This window comes from Eucyclogobius newberryi, unplaced genomic scaffold (genome assembly GCF_026437365.1).
Source record: "Eucyclogobius newberryi isolate DKJ021-1_F unplaced genomic scaffold, fEucNew1.0.hap1 SCAF_4, whole genome shotgun sequence".
NCBI lineage: Eukaryota > Metazoa > Chordata > Actinopteri > Gobiiformes > Gobiidae > Eucyclogobius > Eucyclogobius newberryi.
In genome coordinates, this window is record NW_027316056.1 from 42,010,740 (window position 1) to 42,029,238 (window position 18,499).

An 18,499-nucleotide genomic window follows, 5' to 3' on the forward strand; every position below is an offset into this window, starting at 1 on the left:
GACTTTTATTTTGCGTCACTTTGACAAACTTCTCCTTTCCAGATTGACATCAGCAAAAATGATCCCACAAAATCCTAAACACGGTTTCACTTTTTTTAAAAAGAACTCAACAATATGTCATTTTACAAAACTCATCAGAATCAGAATCATGAAGAGTGCGATTAGGTTCATTAGATCTTCTGATATAATTACATAACAGTTTTTGATGAACAAAGTCAATGTGGGAAAAAAAGTCAAAAGTCATTTTCTAAAAAACAGTTTGAACTTTGGGTTTTAGTGCTGTTGTTTTTCTGAGCTCATTCATTGGTCACTGCAGCTCAGCCTCAGTCCTGCTCTCAGGGACCAAAACTCTCACTGGTTTAGTTCACTTTGTGTTTGTTTCACACTTTACACTAAAGAATCTGGGACTGAAGAGCTGTGGATGTTCTAAAACCACTCTATATATTTAAACGTGACGACGTCTTCAACATGTCAGAAAAGCAAATCCATCAACACGTTTGTGGACTGTCCTGCTGGCTCTCTGTCTGTCAATCAAATCTGTTGTTTGCAGAATAATAAACAGGCCACAATCTGCAGTAGCTCTAGACACTGGTGAAGGAAGAGAAGGTCCAAATATGAGAAGATGAGCTCTGGAGAGGTGCTGATGGGGCGGAGGAGGGCTGCACCAGCTGAGAGCAAACTGGAGAGTCAGAGCGTCCAAACGTTAGGATCAACTCTCATCTGAAAATGTGTCTTAATAACTGACGTACGAGGAGGAGGAGAGACAGAGGAGGAAACCACAACTATGGAGACTTTTGCTCTTTCTTCAACCTTTCTTCAGTTTGGAGAAGCTTTCGGAGCAACACCAAAGAAACTAAACCATGAACTGATGTGAAAATGTTCTAAAATATGAGTCTTAACATGTTTTCAGCCACGAGTCAAAAGTGAAAAGTGAAAACAAATACTCTGGAGTGGTTTAGGCAGCAGCACATATGCCACAGTGTTGTGAGTTTGAATCCCGGCTACGACAATTTGCTGCATGTCCTCCCTCCTCTCTCGTCCCCATTTCACCTGTCTAATAAAGCCTACAGGTCCTGTCATATTTGTGTCCTCAGCAGCAGCCTCCTGTCACGCACCTGTGTGAAGCCCCGCCCACCTGGACCACAGCCAATAGAGGAGCGGCTCTGACTCACTCCAGGAAGAACACACAAACAGGTTTCTTCCTTCAGCCGCACACTTTTCTCTGGGACACTTTGGACTCTTTGGATCCGCTCAGGTTTGACTAGTTTGATTAGATTCAACACTGGCTTTAGTCCTGGTTTAGTCCTGGTTTAGTCCTGGTTTAGAACTGGTTTAGTCCTGGTTTAGTCCTGGTTTAGAGCTGGTTTAGTCCTGGTTTAGTCCTGGTTTAGTCCTGGTTTAGTCCTGCTTTAGTCCTGGTTTAGTCCTGGTTTTCGTCTAGATTTTAGACCTGGTTTAGTCCTGGTTTAATCCTGTGTTTCGTCCAGATTTTAGACGTAGTTTAGTCCTGATTTGGTACAGATTTAGTTTAGGTCTTGGTTTATTTCCTGGTTATAGGCCTTGTTATGTCATGAGTTTAATCATAACTTAAGATTGATTTTTACTTACAATTAATACATGTATTCTGAATTATTTATTCTTTCACATTTGTTAGTCGTAGTTCTGTTTAGATTATTGACCTTTTTGTAGATTTTGCCTCACTCATAATCGTCTGATTTCAGTTGTTGTTGTTTATCATTTCCCTGTAGAACTTGACTTGTGTCTGTAGGGGGCAGTGTAGGACTGATGATGTCACTTCCTCTAAACCCAAATAAATGCAGCTCAAATAAATGTTCCTGTTTTGGTCCTTTTGGTTCCCACTGAATTTGTGACTGGTTTTAGTTCAGTTTGAATCTCATATATTACAGTTTGATGTGAATGTGTTTTCTTGAGGCTCCATGAGATGAAACACTTGACTAAAGTGCAGACTGCACAGAACAGGCTGATGGCTCAAACTGTCCTGCACAAAACACTGACCTTTGTCATAATGGCACGTCTTTTACTGAAGTGCGTCTTCTTCTGTGTCTCAGGATCAAACATCTTCGGTCTGAACCTGGTCCCAGCTGTGAGTCCCTCAGGAGTCACTGGTCTATGGGAGAACGAGGACACTTCAGGAGAAAGCTGTGAGTGATCTGTGTGTAATGGGAAAGTGTCATTACATTGTCGAAGTGGAACTACTGCAGGATCTTACAAGGATCTGAACGTGAGCAGAACTTACCACATATTGACCTCCCATGAATATGAGGAGTATTTCACTTGTTTCTCTAGAGTAAATCATCTCAAACTATTTGCAAAATGTCATGTTTAGAGAAAGGTAAGACAAGTTTATTTGTCGAGCACATTTCCTACACAAGGCAATTCAAAGTGCTTCACAAAACAGGAAAAAATCAAGCATTAAAATCACAAAACAGTGTAAGACGAGTGCAAAGAAAATCCTTTCAGTCTGAATAAAACTGAAACGCAGATTCCTCATGTTTAGTCCTGACTCTAGCACCAGCAGGAGGCCGGTCCATGTTTAGTCCTGACTCTGGCACCAGCAGGAGGCCGGTCCATGTTTAGTCCTGACACTGACACCAGCAGGAGGCCGGTCCATGTTTAGTCCTGACTCTAGCACCAGCAGGAGGCCGGTCCATGTTTAGTCCTGACTCTGGCACCAGCAGGAGGCCGCTCCATGTTTAGTCCTGACTCTAGCACCAGCAGGAGGCCGGTCCATGTTTAGTCCTGACTCTGGCACCAGCAGGAGGCCGGTCCATGTTTAGTCCTGACTCTGGCACCAGCAGGAGGCCGGTCCATGTTTAGTCCTGACTCTGGCACCAGCAGGAGGCCGGTCCATGTTTAGTCCTGACTCTGGCACCAGCAGGAGGCCGGTCCATGTTAAGTCCTGACTCTGGCACCAGCAGGAGGCCGGTCCATGTTTAGTCCTGACTCTGGCACCAGCAGGAGGCCGGTCCATGTTTAGTCCTGACTCTGGCACCAGCAGGAGGCCGGTCCATGTTTAGTCCCAGTGCATGTTTAGTCCTGACACTGGCACCAGCAGGAGGCCGGTCCCTGAGAACAGGACTAATGTGATGGTACTTCCTGGTTCTAGTCAGGACCCGAGCAGCAGCGTTCTGGATGTACTGCAGCTGTTTTACAGCTCGTTTGGAGAGACCAGTGAGCGGCCGTTACAGTAGTCTAATCTACTGGAGACAAACGCATGGATAAGTCTCTCTAAATCTGGTTTTGACACTATATTTTTGATTTTGGCAATGTTTTTTAGATGGTAAAAAGCTGCTGATGTTATTGATGTGATGTGGCTATTAAAGTTCAAGTCTGAGTCCATTATTACCCCCAGATTTCTAACTTGGTTTGTAGGTTTTAGAGCGAGACTCTGGAGGTGACGCTGACACTTTCTCTTTGTTTCTGTGACAAAGACGATGATTTCAGTCTTGTCTGAGTTCAGCTGGAGAAAGTTGTTTTGCATCCACAAACTGATCTGTTGGATGCAGTGACAGAGTGAATCTACTGGTCCATAGTCACCTGCCGATAGTGAAACATAGATCTGATCAGTCATTTAATGGGCTATAAGTCTAGTTCGATAGAAAACAAAGACGTTTAGTTTCTGTTGATACCCGGTGTGCAGGGAATACCCAGAGTGGGATGAATATCTGAGTTCCCGCTCCTGATTTGCAGATTGAGAATGACTCTTGGATGAGAGTCGAACCATTTCGTTTTTTTTCTTCAAAAAACAGAGTCCAGATGAAACAACTGAATATTTTTCTACAATGGAACACTTCTGGATGAATGAGGGATTACACCGACATAAAATCATGATTATAAGAAGAAATAAAATGATTCTTTGAGAATGATTTGTTACATAAGGATCTGACATTTAGCACAGCAAGTTTCAGACTAGTTTCAGTGGGACTGGGCTTTATCTTTTCACAGGAAATATGAATCACATTTCTCAGATTGGGCCTGACTCGCATTTTGTTTTTCCATCTGTGTGATGATGTGACTACAGAAATAGCACTAGGGGGGGCTCTTTTTACACATGGTTTGGTATGATTTTTAATGACTATTAAGTCCCGGCAACGCTGAGACCCAGTGAATCTTATCTATGGGAGATACCAGGTGAAAGGGGAGGGGGGATGGGTGGTGGGGCTTTTGTAGCCGGGGAGAGTTTGGGACCAGGTGAAAGGCGAGGGGGGATGGGTGGTGGGGCTTTTGTTGGTGTAGTCGGCTTGTTTGGGGAAGAGTTGATAAGTGTTGAAATAACTCTTGGTCTTGCCATATTGGGTGTGAGTGGAGCCATCTTATGGCCTGATTTGTTCACACATTCAAGATGGCTGGGAAGGCCCATGGGTGAGGGTGGAGATGGGAAGGAGAGTGAGGAAGTGGGAGTAGGTGTTTCAGGGGGGACCCAAGGATGCTGTCGGGCCCTTCAGAGATGGGTCCACGGCCTTTGATGAGGACCCTATGGGGAATAATTTGAATGACTCCTGTGCTGGCCGTGGTAGATTGTTGTCCTTCACTGGAGGCGGTGGAGGTGATTGTGGAGCAGCTGGAGCTGAATCCTTTGCTGGTGGTGGTGGAGCGGCTGAATGAGATCTCTGAAGTGTTTCCAGCTGTGAGTCCTTCAGGAGTGACCGGTCGATGGGTCATACACTTGATTTTGAAACAGAGCTGTGAGTTTCCATAAGTGTTGGATAAAAGTTAAATCAGTGTCTTTGACAGAGTGGAGCAGCCGGGTCCAGAGGTCTCCAGTGGTCAGCACCATCAGAAGTGGTCAGCACCATCAGAAGTGGTCAGCACCATCAGAAGTGGTCAGCACCATCAGAAGTGGTCAGCACCATCAGAAGTGGTCAGCACCATCAGAAGTGGTCAGCACCATCAGACACAGCTGGTCTCCATATTTAAGGTCTGTCAATCACTAAAGTTTGGAAATGTTCAGAAGTTTCAAATGTTCAGAAGGAGAACTTGTTTCACACAGATCTGACTAAACCAGGACTAAACCTGTACTAAACCGGGTCTAAACCGGGTCTAAACCAGGTCTAAACCAGAACTAACCCTAGACTAAACAAGGGCAAAACCAGGGCTAAACCAGGATTAAACCAGGATTAAACTGGATCTAAACTGGATCTAAACTGGGTCTAAACCAGGACTAAACCAGGCATAAGGGTCTGGACTTCATCAGGTCTAAATCAGGAACGAGGTCTAAACCAGGACTAAACCGGGACCAAACCCGAGGACTAAACCAGGTCTAAACCAGGACTAGACCAGGACTAAACCAGATCCAAACCAGGACTAAACCAGATCTAAACCAGGACTAAACCAGATCTAAACCAGGACTAAAGCCAGTGTTGAATCTAATCAAACTAGTCAAACCTGAAGAGTCACAAGTCCCAGAGAAAAGGGTGCGGCTGAAGGAAGAGGCTTTTTGTCTTTGACTTTTATTTTGCGTCACTTTGACAAACTTCTCCTTTCCAGATTGACATCAGCAAAAATGATCCCACAAAATCCTAAACACGGTTTCACTTTTTTTAAAAAGAACTCAACAATATGTCATTTTACAAAACTCATCAGAATCAGAATCATGAAGAGTGCGATTAGGTTCATTAGATCTTCTGATATAATTACATAACAGTTTTTGATGAACAAAGTCAATGTGGGATAAAAAGTCAAAAGTCATTTTCTAAAAAACAGTTTGAACTTTGGGTTTTAGTGCTGTTGTTTTTCTGAGCTCATTCATTGGTCACTGCAGCTCAGAAGCCTCAGTCCTGCTCTCAGGGACCAAAACTCTCACTGAGAAGATGAGCTCTGGAGAGGTGCTGATGGGGCGGAGGAGGGCTGCACCAGCTGAGAGCAAACTGGAGAGTCAGAGCGTCCAAACGATAGGATCAACTCTTATCTGAAAATGTGTCTTAATAACTGACGTACGAGGAGGAGGAGAGACAGAGGAGGAAACCACAACTATGGAGACTTTTGCTCTTTCTTCAACCTTTCTTCAGTTTGGAGAAGCTTTCGGAGCAACACCAAAGAAACTAAACCATGAACTGATGTGAAAATGTTCTAAAATATGAGTCTTAACGTGTTTTCAGCCACGAGTCAAAAGAGAAAAGTGAAAACAAATACTCTGGAGTGGTTTAAGCAGCAGCACATATGCCACAGTGTTGTGAGTTTGAATCCCGGCTACGACAATTTGCTGCATGTCCTCCCTCCTCTCTCGTCCCCATTTCACCTGTCTAATAAAGCCTACAGGTCCTGTCATATTTGTGTCCTCAGCAGCAGCCTCCTGTCACGCACCTGTGTGAAGCCCCGCCCACCTGGACCACAGCCAATAGAGGAGCGGCTCTGACTCACTCCAGGAAGAACACACAAACAGGTTTCTTCCTTCAGCCGCACACTTTTCTCTGGGACACTTTGGACTCTTTGGATCCGCTCAGGTTTGACTAGTTTGATTAGATTCAACACTGGCTTTAGTCCTGGTTTAGTCCTGGTTTAGTCCTGGTTTAGTCCTGGTTTAGTCCTGGTTTAATCCTGGTTTAGTCCTGGTTTAGTCCTGGTTTAGTCCTGGTTTAGTCCTGGTTTAATCCTGTGTTTAGTCCTGGTTTAGTCCTGGTTTAGACCTGGTTTAGTCCTGGTTTAGACCTGGTTTAGTCCTGGTTTAATCCTGGTTTAGTCCTGCTTTAGACCTGGTTTAGTCCTGGTTTAGGCCTGGTTTAGTCCTGGTTTAGTCCTGGTTTAGTCCTGGTTTAGTCCTGGTTTAGACCTGATTTAATCCTGGTTTAATCCTGTGTTTCGTCCAGATTTTAGACGTAGTTTAGTCCTGATTTGGTACAGATTTACTTTAGGCCTTGGTTTAGTTCCTGGTTATAGGCCTTGTTATGTCATGAGTTTAATTATAACTTAAGATTGATTTTTACTAACAATTAATACATGTATTCTGAATTATTTATTCTTTCACATTTGTTAGTCGTAGTTCTGTTTAGATTATTGACCTTTTTGTAGATTTATCCTCACTCATAATTGTCTGATTTCAGTTGTTTATCATTTCTCTGTAGAACTTGACTTGTGTCTGTAGGGGGCAGTGTAGGACTGATGATGTCACTTCCTCTAAACCCAAATAAATGCAGCTCAAATAAATGTTCCTGTTTTGGTCCTTTTGGTTCCCACTGAATTTGTGACTGGTTTTAGTTCAGTTTGAATCTCATATATTACAGTTTGATGTGAATGTGTTTTCTTGAGGCTCCATGAGATGAAACACTTGACTAAAGTGCAGACTGCACAGAACAGGCTGATGGCTCATGTAGTGTGTGTTTATTTCAATATAAGGACAAGTAAACAACCTGTTCATTTGTTTGTCCTTTAGTTTGTGACAGATCAGCACACATGTACAACCAGAACAACAGAAATGTACACACTTATTTTAGACTTTAAACCATGTGATGAGTGGGCGGGGTTAAACAGTGTGATGTCATTCTGTAGGACTCTGGACTGAGCATGGATCAGAGAGAGCACAGAGAGGACGCAGTACCTCCCACCACCAGCAGGGGAGAAGGGACAAGTGAAACCTCCATTGCACGAGATATGAACTTTAAAAAGAAACATGATCCACAGTAAGTCAGACACAATCATTAGATCTGATTATTGATGTGTGTTTATAGGACTGTTTTAGGAGTAACTGGAGTTAAGTCAAAGTCAAATGCTTTTAATCTTTTACATTTGATCTGTAATGTTTGTCTTTACCAGGATCCACCAGAAACATCCTCGGTCTGAACCTGGTCCCAGCTGTGAGTCCCTCAGGAGTCACATGTCTAAGGACGCACCAATGAACTTCAGGACAGAGCCGTGAGTCACATTTGTGTGTTATGGGATATAATAATGACATTATAGGTATTAAAGCACTGCTTGATATTATAAGATCTGGAAGTGAGCTGCAACTACCACATAATCACCTCCGAGACACTAAACATCTTTAGTAAATGTGAGTTAAGAGACGCTGCAGGTGAAGAGGACAGAAAAGAAGACTTTACACATATCAGTTTGAAACTTCTTTTGTAGTTTACTTCCATAAATGTAAAGAAATGTAAACGTTTTTTATAAGGCATTTTTGATTAAAAAGTGTCACATTTGAGACATTTTGATCTGGAAAAATGGTCAGAACCAAATGATTTGCTTCATTTTGTTTTTGTAAACATACAGAGGGAATTTTGGATTTCTGATTTACTGGATCTGTCTTAAAATGTGGTGTAAAATTCAAATTTACTTAAATTCTTGGAGTCAAAACTTAAAAGAAATCCAGCTTGGAATTAGATATCAACAAATCCTTGTGTACGATTCGTCAAAATCATGTTAAGTCCAAGTTTTGTAAAGTTTGGTGTGTGTAGGTGCTACTTTAGGCTGATCTTTGTGTCTCTGTGGGAGAAAACATTTACAGAAAAGGTCTTTGAAGTTACAATGTTCCAGAGAAATCTATGAACTTGATTTAATGAAATAATAAAACATCTTTAGGTGCAGAGTGGGCAATGTTGTTACTGCTTTTCTGTTGAGAGAGAAAAATGACAAGTCTTTAGTGAATTTTTTTGTAGTGTTTGGTTGAATATTTCAGAATTTCAAGGACATAGAGTCAGACAAGTGGAGTTCCATGATTGTTATTGTGTTGGTGGGTGTGGTCAATGTCCAGAGAGGGGAGGAGCCACTGTGCAGCAGCCTCACAGCAGGAGGATACAGGCTGTTGCTCAGTCTGGTGCTTCTGGTCTGTTTGGACCTGTACCTTCTCCCTGAGGGCAGCAGGTGGAGCAGGTGTGGAGCTGGTGGTGTGGCTCATGCAGGAGGTTGTGCTCTCTCTTCAGACAGCGGCTGGTGTAGATGGGACTGATCTCTGGGAGAGAAGTCCAAGCTGTTTTTACCACACGTTGGAAAACCAAACTAAAAATCCATAGGTCAGATCAGAACTGATGGCACAGTTGTAGAAGTTCACCATCAGCGTTCTGGGGATGTTGGTGCTCCTCAGTTTCTCTGGCTGTTCTAGTGTTTACTTCAACTATTTCAGTTTAGAGAGAAAATGTGTGATTCATCTAAATTGTCTTCTAAATCAGTGTTTTTAGTCAATAATTATTTTTCCATTGTTTATTAAATCCACCAGACTCGAGCACAAACCAGAATCTTCTGCAGAATTCCCCAGCTGTGAGTCCTTCAGGAGTGACTGGTCTATGGAACCTCCAATTGCTTTTGGATCAGAGATGTGAGTTTGTGGTGGTGGAAAAACAAATTAGATTGAAAAAAAATATAAATGTTAAATTAGTCTCTTTGACTCCAGAGGTCCAGAGGTCTCCAGTGGTCAGCACCATCAGACACAGCTGGACTCCATATTTAAGGTCTGTCATTCACTAAAGTTTGAAATGTTCAGATGAATGAGAACTTGTTTCACACAGATCTGACTCTGACTGCATTTGTGTTGTTTATAATGTGTTCTGGAGCAGCTTCTGGAGAAGGACATCTTCACTTTTGTCCAGAAGGAGCTGAAGAAGCTCCACAAGGTTCTGAGTACAGATTACCCAGAATGCTTAGAGCCTCTGAAGGATGAGGATGAAGAGCAGAGGAGCAGCAGTGAGGCTGTTCTGAAAATCACACTGACCTTCCTGAGGAGGATGAAGCAGAAGGAGCTGGCTGAGCGTCTGTGGAGCAGTAGGACCATTTAACACATTTAACAAGGTTCTCACCTCATTTTATATTCTCTGAGACTCAGGGCTGTGTCTTTTGTCTTCATTCAGGGACTTATTCTGGAGTTTGTGGGCGTAAACTGAAGTGTAACCTGCAGCAGAAGTTTGAGTGTGTGTTTGAGGGCATCGCTAAAGCAGGAAACCCCACCCTTCTGAAGCAGATCTACACAGAGCTCTACATCACAGAGGGAGGGTCTTCAGAGGTCAACCAGGAACATGAGGTCAGACACATGGAAACAGCCTCCAGGAAACCAGGCCCAGCAGAGACAGCCATCACATGTGAAGACATCTTTAAAGGCCCAGCTGACACAGATGGACCAATCAGAACAGTGCTGACAAAGGGCGTGGCTGGCATCGGGAAAACAGTGCTCACTCAGAAGTTCAGTCTGGACTGGGCTGAAGGCAAAGCCAACCAGGACATACAGCTGCTGTTCCCGTTCACTTTCAGAGCACTCAATGTGCTGAAGGAGAGAAGCTTCAGCTTAATCACACTTGTTCATCACTTCTTTAGTCAAACACATGAAGAACTCTGCAGCTTTGAAGACCTCCAGGTGCTCTTCATCTTTGATGGTCTGGACGAGTGCAGACTTCCTCTGGACTTCACCAAAACCAAGGCCCTGACTGACCCCTCAGAGTCCGTCTCAGTGGATGTGCTGCTGGTAAACCTCATCAGGGGGAGCCTGCTTCCCTCCGCTCGCCTCTGGATAACCACAAGACCCGCGGCGGCCAATCAGATCCCTGCTGAGTGCATCTCCATGGTAACAGAGGTCAGAGGGTTCACTGACTCACAGAAGGAGCTGTACTTCAGGAAGAGGTTCAGAGACCAGGCCGACATAATCATCTCCCACATCAAGACGTCCAGAAGCCTCCACATCATGTGCCACATGCCAGTCTTCTGCTGGATCACTGCCACAGTCCTGGAGCATGTGTTGAAAAGCAGAGAGAGAGGAGAGCTGCCCAAGACCCTGACTCAGATGTACATCCACCTCCTGGTGGTTCAGGCCAAAGTCAAGAACATCAAGTATGAAGGAGGATCTGAGACAGACCCACACTGGACTCCAGAGACCAGGAAGATGGTGGAGTCTCTGGGAAAACTGGCCTTTGAGCAGCTGCAGAAAGGAAACCTGATCTTCTACGAGAGTGACCTGAGCGAGTGTGGACTGGACACTGCAGCGGCCTCAGTGTACTCTGGAGTGTTCACACAGGTCTTCAGAGAGGAGCCAGGCCTGTACCAGGACAAGGTCTACTGCTTCATCCATCTGAGTGTGCAGGAGTTTCTGGCTGCTCTTCACGTCCATCTGACCTTCATCAACACTGGGATCAACCTGCTCTCAGAGAAAACACAGAAGTCGACGATATTCAGTGTGAAAAGAAAACTAAAGCATCTTCACCAGACGGCTGTGGACCAGGCCTTACAGAGTCCAAATGGACACCTGGACTTGCTCCTTCGCTTCCTATTGGGTCTTTCACTGTCGACCAATCAGGGCCTTCTACAAGGTCTAGTGGCACAGACAGGAAGTAGCTCCCAGACCAATCAGAAAACAGCTGAGTACATAAAGAAGAAGCTGAGTGAGGATGTGTCTGCAGAGAGGAGCATCAACCTGCTCCACTGTCTGAATGAACTGAATGAGCGTTCTCTGGTGGAGCAGATCCAACAGTACCTGAGTTCAGGACGTCTGTCTGAAGGTGGACTGTCTCCTGCTCAGTGGTCAGCTGTGGCCTTCATCTTATTATCATCTGAAGAAGATCTGGACCAGTTTGAGCTGAAGAAATACTCTGCTTCAGAGGAGGCTCTCCTGAGGCTGCTGCCAGTGGTCAAAGCCTCCAACAAAGCTCTGTGAGTAACCTTTGTTTAACAGAGAATGCTTTGATTCAACTTGAACATGAATAATGTTTTTTCTCTCCAGACTGAGCAGCTGTAACCTGTCAGAGAGAAGCTGTGAAGCTCTGTCCTCAGTCCTCAGCTCCCAGTCCTCTAGTCTGAGAGTCCTGGACCTCAGTCACAATGACTTGAAGGACTCAGGCCTGAAGATGTTGTCTTCTGGACTGAAGAGTCCTCACTGTAAACTGGAACAGCTCAGGTCAGAAACAAATACACTGGTTTGTACAATGTACTTATATTATTTAAATACTATTTACTATGTACTAATATATTCTGGATTACTGTTTCTAGACATTTTTCAACCCAAAATAACAAAAAATGGGTTAGGGTTGGTAATAATTATATATATATTTTTTTTAATGTTTAATGTTTCATTTGCGAGAATGAATACATATTGTATCTACATTTACAACTGTATTTGAAGATTTTAAAATCTTCTTTAAAACTAATGCATGAATTCTAAATATTTTCTCTTCATCATCTCGATTCTCTCTGAAATCATTCCTCTTTTCTCTCGAGCTGCAGGTTTAGAATCGTGTAGAAAAACAAAGTCATGTTTAATCGCAGGGCGTTCCACGCGTGGAATGTTGGACTTTTTATTTATTTATTCTGTTTTGTCCACATTTATAAAAGGGACTCAAGCTGCTTGATATGCTGTTTTTAAAAATAAAGCTGTAATTCACTTATTTTCAGTCAAATCAATCATTCTGAGAAGAATCAGGCTCAGTTTTCACAAAGTAAAAAATTACCTTAAAATTAAATGAAAAATTAATTGTACTTTTATATGGATTCTGCCTGGATATTTTTGCTTTAGTACGAGTCCCTTAAACACATTTTTAGTGAAAGTATCTTCAGCTTTCTCATGATGCTCATTTTAGAGTGAATCAGCCGATCCTCCAGAAACCAGCTTTACTCATTTATATACAAAGAAAATCTAGGCGGAATTAAAAATTAGAATTCCTCTGTCCAGAGCTTGTTTCTACTTATAATTAGAGTAAAACAGACATCAGAGTCTAAAACAAGAATGAGCTTTTTCCCGTGAGGGTACGCTGGTGACTGAAGCCTGTCCCAGTGACTTTAAACTCATATTTACACATTTTCACATACATTGTTTTTAGCAGTTATAATAGATATTAGTGGTCTACAAATCATCAAAATGTTTTATGATCATAGAGGAACAAAATTTGTAATAAAACAGTTTGGCACAGTTGGCACATATTTGGATCACTTGTTCTGAATATACTTTTTGATACAAAAAGGTCAACAGCACCAAAATGCCTGAAACTTGACACAAAATGTACAGTGAACAGCATACGCACACATACGTATGTCCTGCTCAGGACCATTACAAATTGACAATATTCAGGAGAGACTAAAACAATGATGTGTTTTGTATGTTTGGGCTTCTGTAGTGTAAGTTCTGAAGTCCTGACCGTGTTTACATGCACTGTATGCACATCTGCAGAAACTAGAAGGCCTAAGCTTTCTAATGATGCATCACACTCACATGTGGGCTGTAAGATCCTCTTTTAATAAGCAATGCCATTTGGGTCCAACCATTGTCCACAGGGAGAAATAGGCGGATGGTAACAGGTCATATTCATATTCAATTTGCCCCAGAGTTTTTTAAAGTCTTTTTAAGAGCTGTGACGCGGGCGAACTGTGTGTGTTGACTCGTGTACTCTAATGCACCAGACATGGGTGTGCGGTGGCCTTAAGAGATTGTACTCTCAATGGGACTTTCCTGGTTAAATAAAGGTTCCATAAAATAAAAAGTGTCCATGTGTCCTCTTCCAGGCTGAGCAGCTGTGACCTGTCAGAGAGAAGCTGTGAAGCTCTGTCCTCAGTCCTCAGCTCCCAGTCCTCTAGTCTGAGAGTCCTGGACCTCAGTCACAACGACTTGAAGGACTCAGGGCTGAAGATGTTGCAGCTCAGGTGAGTAACAACCTGAAAGTGACATAAAGATAGAGGATTTGTTAAACGTGTCATTTGGGTTTAATGTTACTAATTCATTGACTGATTAGAACAACATGTGTCCTCAGACTGTCAGGTTGTCTGGTCTCAGAGGAAGGCTGTTCTTCTCTGACCTCAGCTCTGAGGTCAAACCCCTCCCATCTGAGGGAACTGGATCTGGGCTACAACCATCCAGGAGACACAGGAGTAAAGCTCCTGTCTGCTCTACAGGAGGACCCCCACTGCACACTGGACACTCTCAGGTATGGACCTGTTCTCACTGAGATTTATAACACCTGAGAGTGCTTTTTACAGGTTGATATCAGGTAAAAGTGTGTTCACTATGGTATCCTAGATAGCAAAAAGACGTTGAATTAACGTTGATGTTACATCAGGGTTTCGGTTGAATCCACGTTGATATCTGACATTGAATCAGCCACATTTTGCTCGTGTTGATCAGCATTGAAATAGCGTAGATATTAACACATATCTGTACATTGAAACAACGTCAGATAAACTATAATTTTCAACGTTCAATCAAAGTTGAATGAACGTTAAAAAAAATTACATAGAATTATTATTTTCTTATCCATCGAATCTAGTGAAATATTTTTCATTCGATGTAAAAAAATATGTGTAAAAAACAAATTAAATTTGATGTAAAAATAAATATCTTGTCAAAAATATAATTTAATTCGATGTAAAAAAATAATAATTCAATGTGACATTTTTTTAATTCAATGTAAAAAAAGGCCCATGCTTGGTTAGGCTGCACGTTGTCTTCATATGAGGTCCATGCTTGGTTAGGCTGCATGTTGTCTTCATATGAGGTCCATGCTTGGTTAGGCTGCATGTTGTCTTCATATGAGGTCCATGCTTGGTTAGGCTGCACGTTGTCTTCATATGAGGTCCATGCTTGGTTAGGCTGCACGTTGTCTTCATATGAGGTCCATGCTTGGTTAGGCTGCACGTTGTCATCATATGAGGCCCATGCTTGGTTAGGCTGCACGTTGTCTTCATATGAGGTCCATGCTTGGTTAGGCTGCACGTTGTCTTCATATGAGGTCCATGCTTGGTTAGGCTGCATGTTGTCTTCATATGAGGTCCATGCTTGGTTAGGCTGCACGTTGTCTTCATATGAGGTCCATGCTTGGTTAGGCTGCATGTTGTCTTCATATGAGGTCCATGCTTGGTTAGGCTGCACGTTGTCTTCATATGAGGTCCATGCTTGGTTAGGCTGCACATTGTCATCATATGAGGTCCATGCTTGGTTAGGCTGCACGTTGTCATCATATGAGGTCCATGCTTGGTTAGGCTGCACGTTGTCTTCATATGAGGTCCATGCTTGGTTAGGCTGCACGTTGTCTTCATATGAGGTCCATGCTTGGTTAGGCTGCACGTTGTCTTCATATGAGGTCCATGCTTGGTTAGGCTGCACGTTGTCTTCATATGAGGTCCATGCTTGGTTAGGCTGCACGTTGTCTTCATATGAGGTCCATGCTTGGTTAGGCTGCACGTTGTCTTCATATGAGGTCCATGCTTGGTTAGGCTGCACGTTGTCTTCATATGAGGTCCATGCTTGGTTAGGCTGCACGTTGTCTTCATATGAGGTCCATGCTTGGTTAGGCTGCACGTTGTCTTCATATGAGGTCCATGCTTGGTTAGGCTGCACGTTGTCATCATATGAGGTCCATGCTTGGTTAGGCTGCATGTTGTCATCATATGAGGTCCATGCTTGGTTAGGCTGCACGTTGTCTTCATATGAGGTCCATGCTTGGTTAGGCTGCATGTTGTCTTCATATGAGGTCCATGCTTGGTTAGGCTGCACGTTGTCATCATATGAGGTCCATGCTTGGTTAGGCTGCACGTTGTCATCATATGAGGTCCATGCTTGGTTAGGCTGCATGTTGTCTTCATATGAGGTCCATGCTTGGTTAGGCTGCACGTTGTCTTCATATGAGGTCCATGCTTGGTTAGGCTGCACGTTGTCTTCATATGAAGTCCATGCTTGGTTAGGCTGCATGTTGTCTTCATATGAGGTCCATGCTTGGTTAGGCTGCACGTTGTCATCATATGAGGTCCATGCTTGGTTAGGCTGCACGTTGTCTTCATATGAGGTCCATGCTTGGTTAGGCTGCATGTTGTCTTCATATGAGGTCCATGCTTGGTTAGGCTGCACGTTGTCTTCATATGAGGTCCATGCTTGGTTAGGCTGCACGTTGTCTTCATATGAGGTCCATGCTTGGTTAGGGTGCACGTTGTCTTCATATGAGGTCCATGCTTGGTTAGGCTGTCCGTTGTCTTCATATGAGGTCCATGCTTGGTTAGGGTGCACGTTGTCTTCATATGAGGTCCATGCTTGGTTAGGCTGCACGTTGTCTTCATATGAGGTCCATGCTTGGTTAGGCTGCACGTTGTCATCGTATGAGGTCCATGCTTGGTTTGGCTGCACGTTGTCTTCATATGAGGTCCATGCTTGGTTAGGCTGCACGTTGTCTTCATATGAGGTCCATGCTTGGTTAGGCTGCACGTTGTCATCATATGAGGTCCATGCTTGGTTAGGCTGCATGTTGTCATCATATGAGGTCCATGCTTGGTTAGGCTGCACGTTGTCTTCATATGAGGTCCATGCTTGGTTAGGCTGCACGTTGTCTTCATATGAGGTCCATGCTTGGTTAGGCTGCACGTTGTCTTCATATGAGGTCCATGCTTGGTTAGGCTGCACGTTGTCTTCATATGAGGTCCATGCTTGGTTAGGCTGCACGTTGTCTTCATATGAGGTCCATGCTTGGTTAGGCTGCATGTTGTCTTCATATGAAGTCCATGCTTGGTTAGGCTGCACGTTGTCTTCATATGAGGTCCATGCTTGGTTAGGCTGCATGTTGTCTTCATATGAGGTCCATGCTTGGTTAGGCTGCACGTTGTCATCATATGAGGTCCATGCTTGGTTAGGCTGCACGTTGTCTTCATATGAGGTCCATGCTTGGTTAGGCTGCACGTTGTCTTCATATGAGGTCCATGCTTGGTTAGGCTGCACGTTGTCTTCATATGAGGTCCATGCTTGGTTAGGCTGCACGTTGTCATCATATGAGGTCCATGCTTGGTTAGGCTGCACGTTGTCTTCATATGAGGTCCATGCTTGGTTAGGCTGCACGTTCTCTTCATATGAGGTCCATGCTTGGTTAGGCTGCACGTTGTCTTCATATGAGGTCCATGGCCACATCACTGTTTTCTGACCTTACCTCTTTTACTCCAATCGGACATGATAAAATGGAGGCTGAGGTTGTCATGGTAACTGTACAGTAATTCTTTGATTGTCTTTAGTTTGGTGAATGATCTTTGTCCAAATCAGTTGCAGCACGGCCTGAAAGTGGAAGAAAGTTAAATTAGTAATGTAACAAAATGTATTTAATTGACCATAAAACATAATTACCCACTAAATAAACTAAAAAAACAGAAGCATCATAAGTTTGGCAGAATAATGAGAAAACATAAAATAAATAATACAAAGCACAAGTTGAACAGCTGCAGAGCTCAAGAAACAAGCAACACAAAAGTTTGACCTTGTAACTTGCAGGTCGTTTGTTTGCTGTTGTATGAATGGATTTAAGTGAGAACAGCATAAAAGTGAATCATATTGATGAGAAAAATAACATGTTTGTTTTAAAGCCACATTAAGCAATCGTTACATTTCCATTATTTGGTCTTCACTTTAGGCAGTTCATACATTTTCAAAAGGAAACATTTTGCCAAATCAACTAGAGAACATCAAATAATAACATATAAATGGCAAAATACATCACAGGATTGTTTTTTCTATCTGTTATTCATTTTATTTCATTTCATTTAATTTCATTTCATTTCTTTATACAGGGAAACCAATGAGAAAAGTTGTTAAAACACAACACAAAATACACAACACACATAGAATACTAAAACACAAATAAACCAATCAATACAATTAATCAATAAATGAAAACACATTTAAACATAGAATCTGAGACACAGTTACATAAAACAAGTGCATTGACCCTGAGGATAGTCCTTGACCAGAGCTTTATAAATCATTAAAAGGCATAAAATGATTTAATTAAAAAAGTCTCAGTGTTTTGTTGATGAAAGCCTTTTTTCCTGTCTCTGTGTCGACACGATGTGATTGTGAGATAAACATGTCCTGAACCTTAAACAGTGAAAACTTGAACTAATGTGCAACAAACTGGATAAATAATCAGGCAAAATGCCAAAAAGAGCTTTAAACACAAACAAAAGACAGAACTGTTCTCGTCTGTAATGAACCTCAGAGCTGAACCTCAGAGCTGAACCTCAGAGCTGAACCTCAGAGCTGAACCTTAGAGCTGAACCTCAGAGCTGAACCTCAGAGCTGAACCTTAGAGCTGAACCTCAGAGCTGAACCTCAGAGCTGAACCTTAGAGCTGAACCTTAGAGCTGAACCTCAGAGCTGAACCTCAGAACTGAACCTCAGAGCTGAACCTTAGAGCTGAACCTCAGAGCTGAACCTTAGAGCTGAACCTCAGAGCTGAACCTCAGAGCTGAACCTTAGAGCTGAACCTCAGAGCTGAACCTCAGAGCTGAACCTCAGAGCTGAACCTCAGAGCTGAACCTCAGAGCTGAACCTCAGAGCTGAACCTCAGAGCTGAACCTCAGAATTGAACCTCAGAGTTGAACCTCAGACCTGAACCTTAGAGCTGAACCTCAGAGCTGAACCTCAGAACTGAACCTCAGAGCTGAACCTTAGAGCTGAACCTCAGAGCTGAACCTTAGAGCTGAACCTCAGAGCTGAACCTCAGAGCTGAACCTTAGAGCTGAACCTCAGAGCTGAACCTCAGAGCTGAACCTCAGAGCTGAACCTCAGAGCTGAACCTCAGAGCTGAACCTCAGAATTGAACCTCAGAGTTGAACC

At 43.1% G+C, this 18,499-nt stretch overlaps 1 protein-coding gene across 1 annotated transcript in view; it reads left to right on the forward strand.

Annotated features, from left to right (window-relative positions):
* Positions 1-1,076: 1,076 nt before the first annotated feature.
* LOC140377871 (uncharacterized) overlaps positions 1,077-18,499 on the forward strand; it is a 52,603-nt gene continuing 35,180 nt past the window's right edge. The window contains exons 1-9 of the mRNA XM_072463478.1: positions 1,077-1,255; positions 2,070-2,162; positions 4,756-4,769; positions 9,343-9,398; positions 9,504-9,708; positions 9,795-11,580; positions 11,651-11,824; positions 13,423-13,560; positions 13,668-13,841. Of these exons, the coding sequence (XP_072319579.1) occupies positions 2,131-2,162; positions 4,756-4,769; positions 9,343-9,398; positions 9,504-9,708; positions 9,795-11,580; positions 11,651-11,824; positions 13,423-13,560; positions 13,668-13,841 (2,579 nt within the window). The 5' untranslated portion in view covers positions 1,077-1,255; positions 2,070-2,130. The remainder of the gene's footprint in view (positions 1,256-2,069; positions 2,163-4,755; positions 4,770-9,342; positions 9,399-9,503; positions 9,709-9,794; positions 11,581-11,650; positions 11,825-13,422; positions 13,561-13,667; positions 13,842-18,499) is intronic.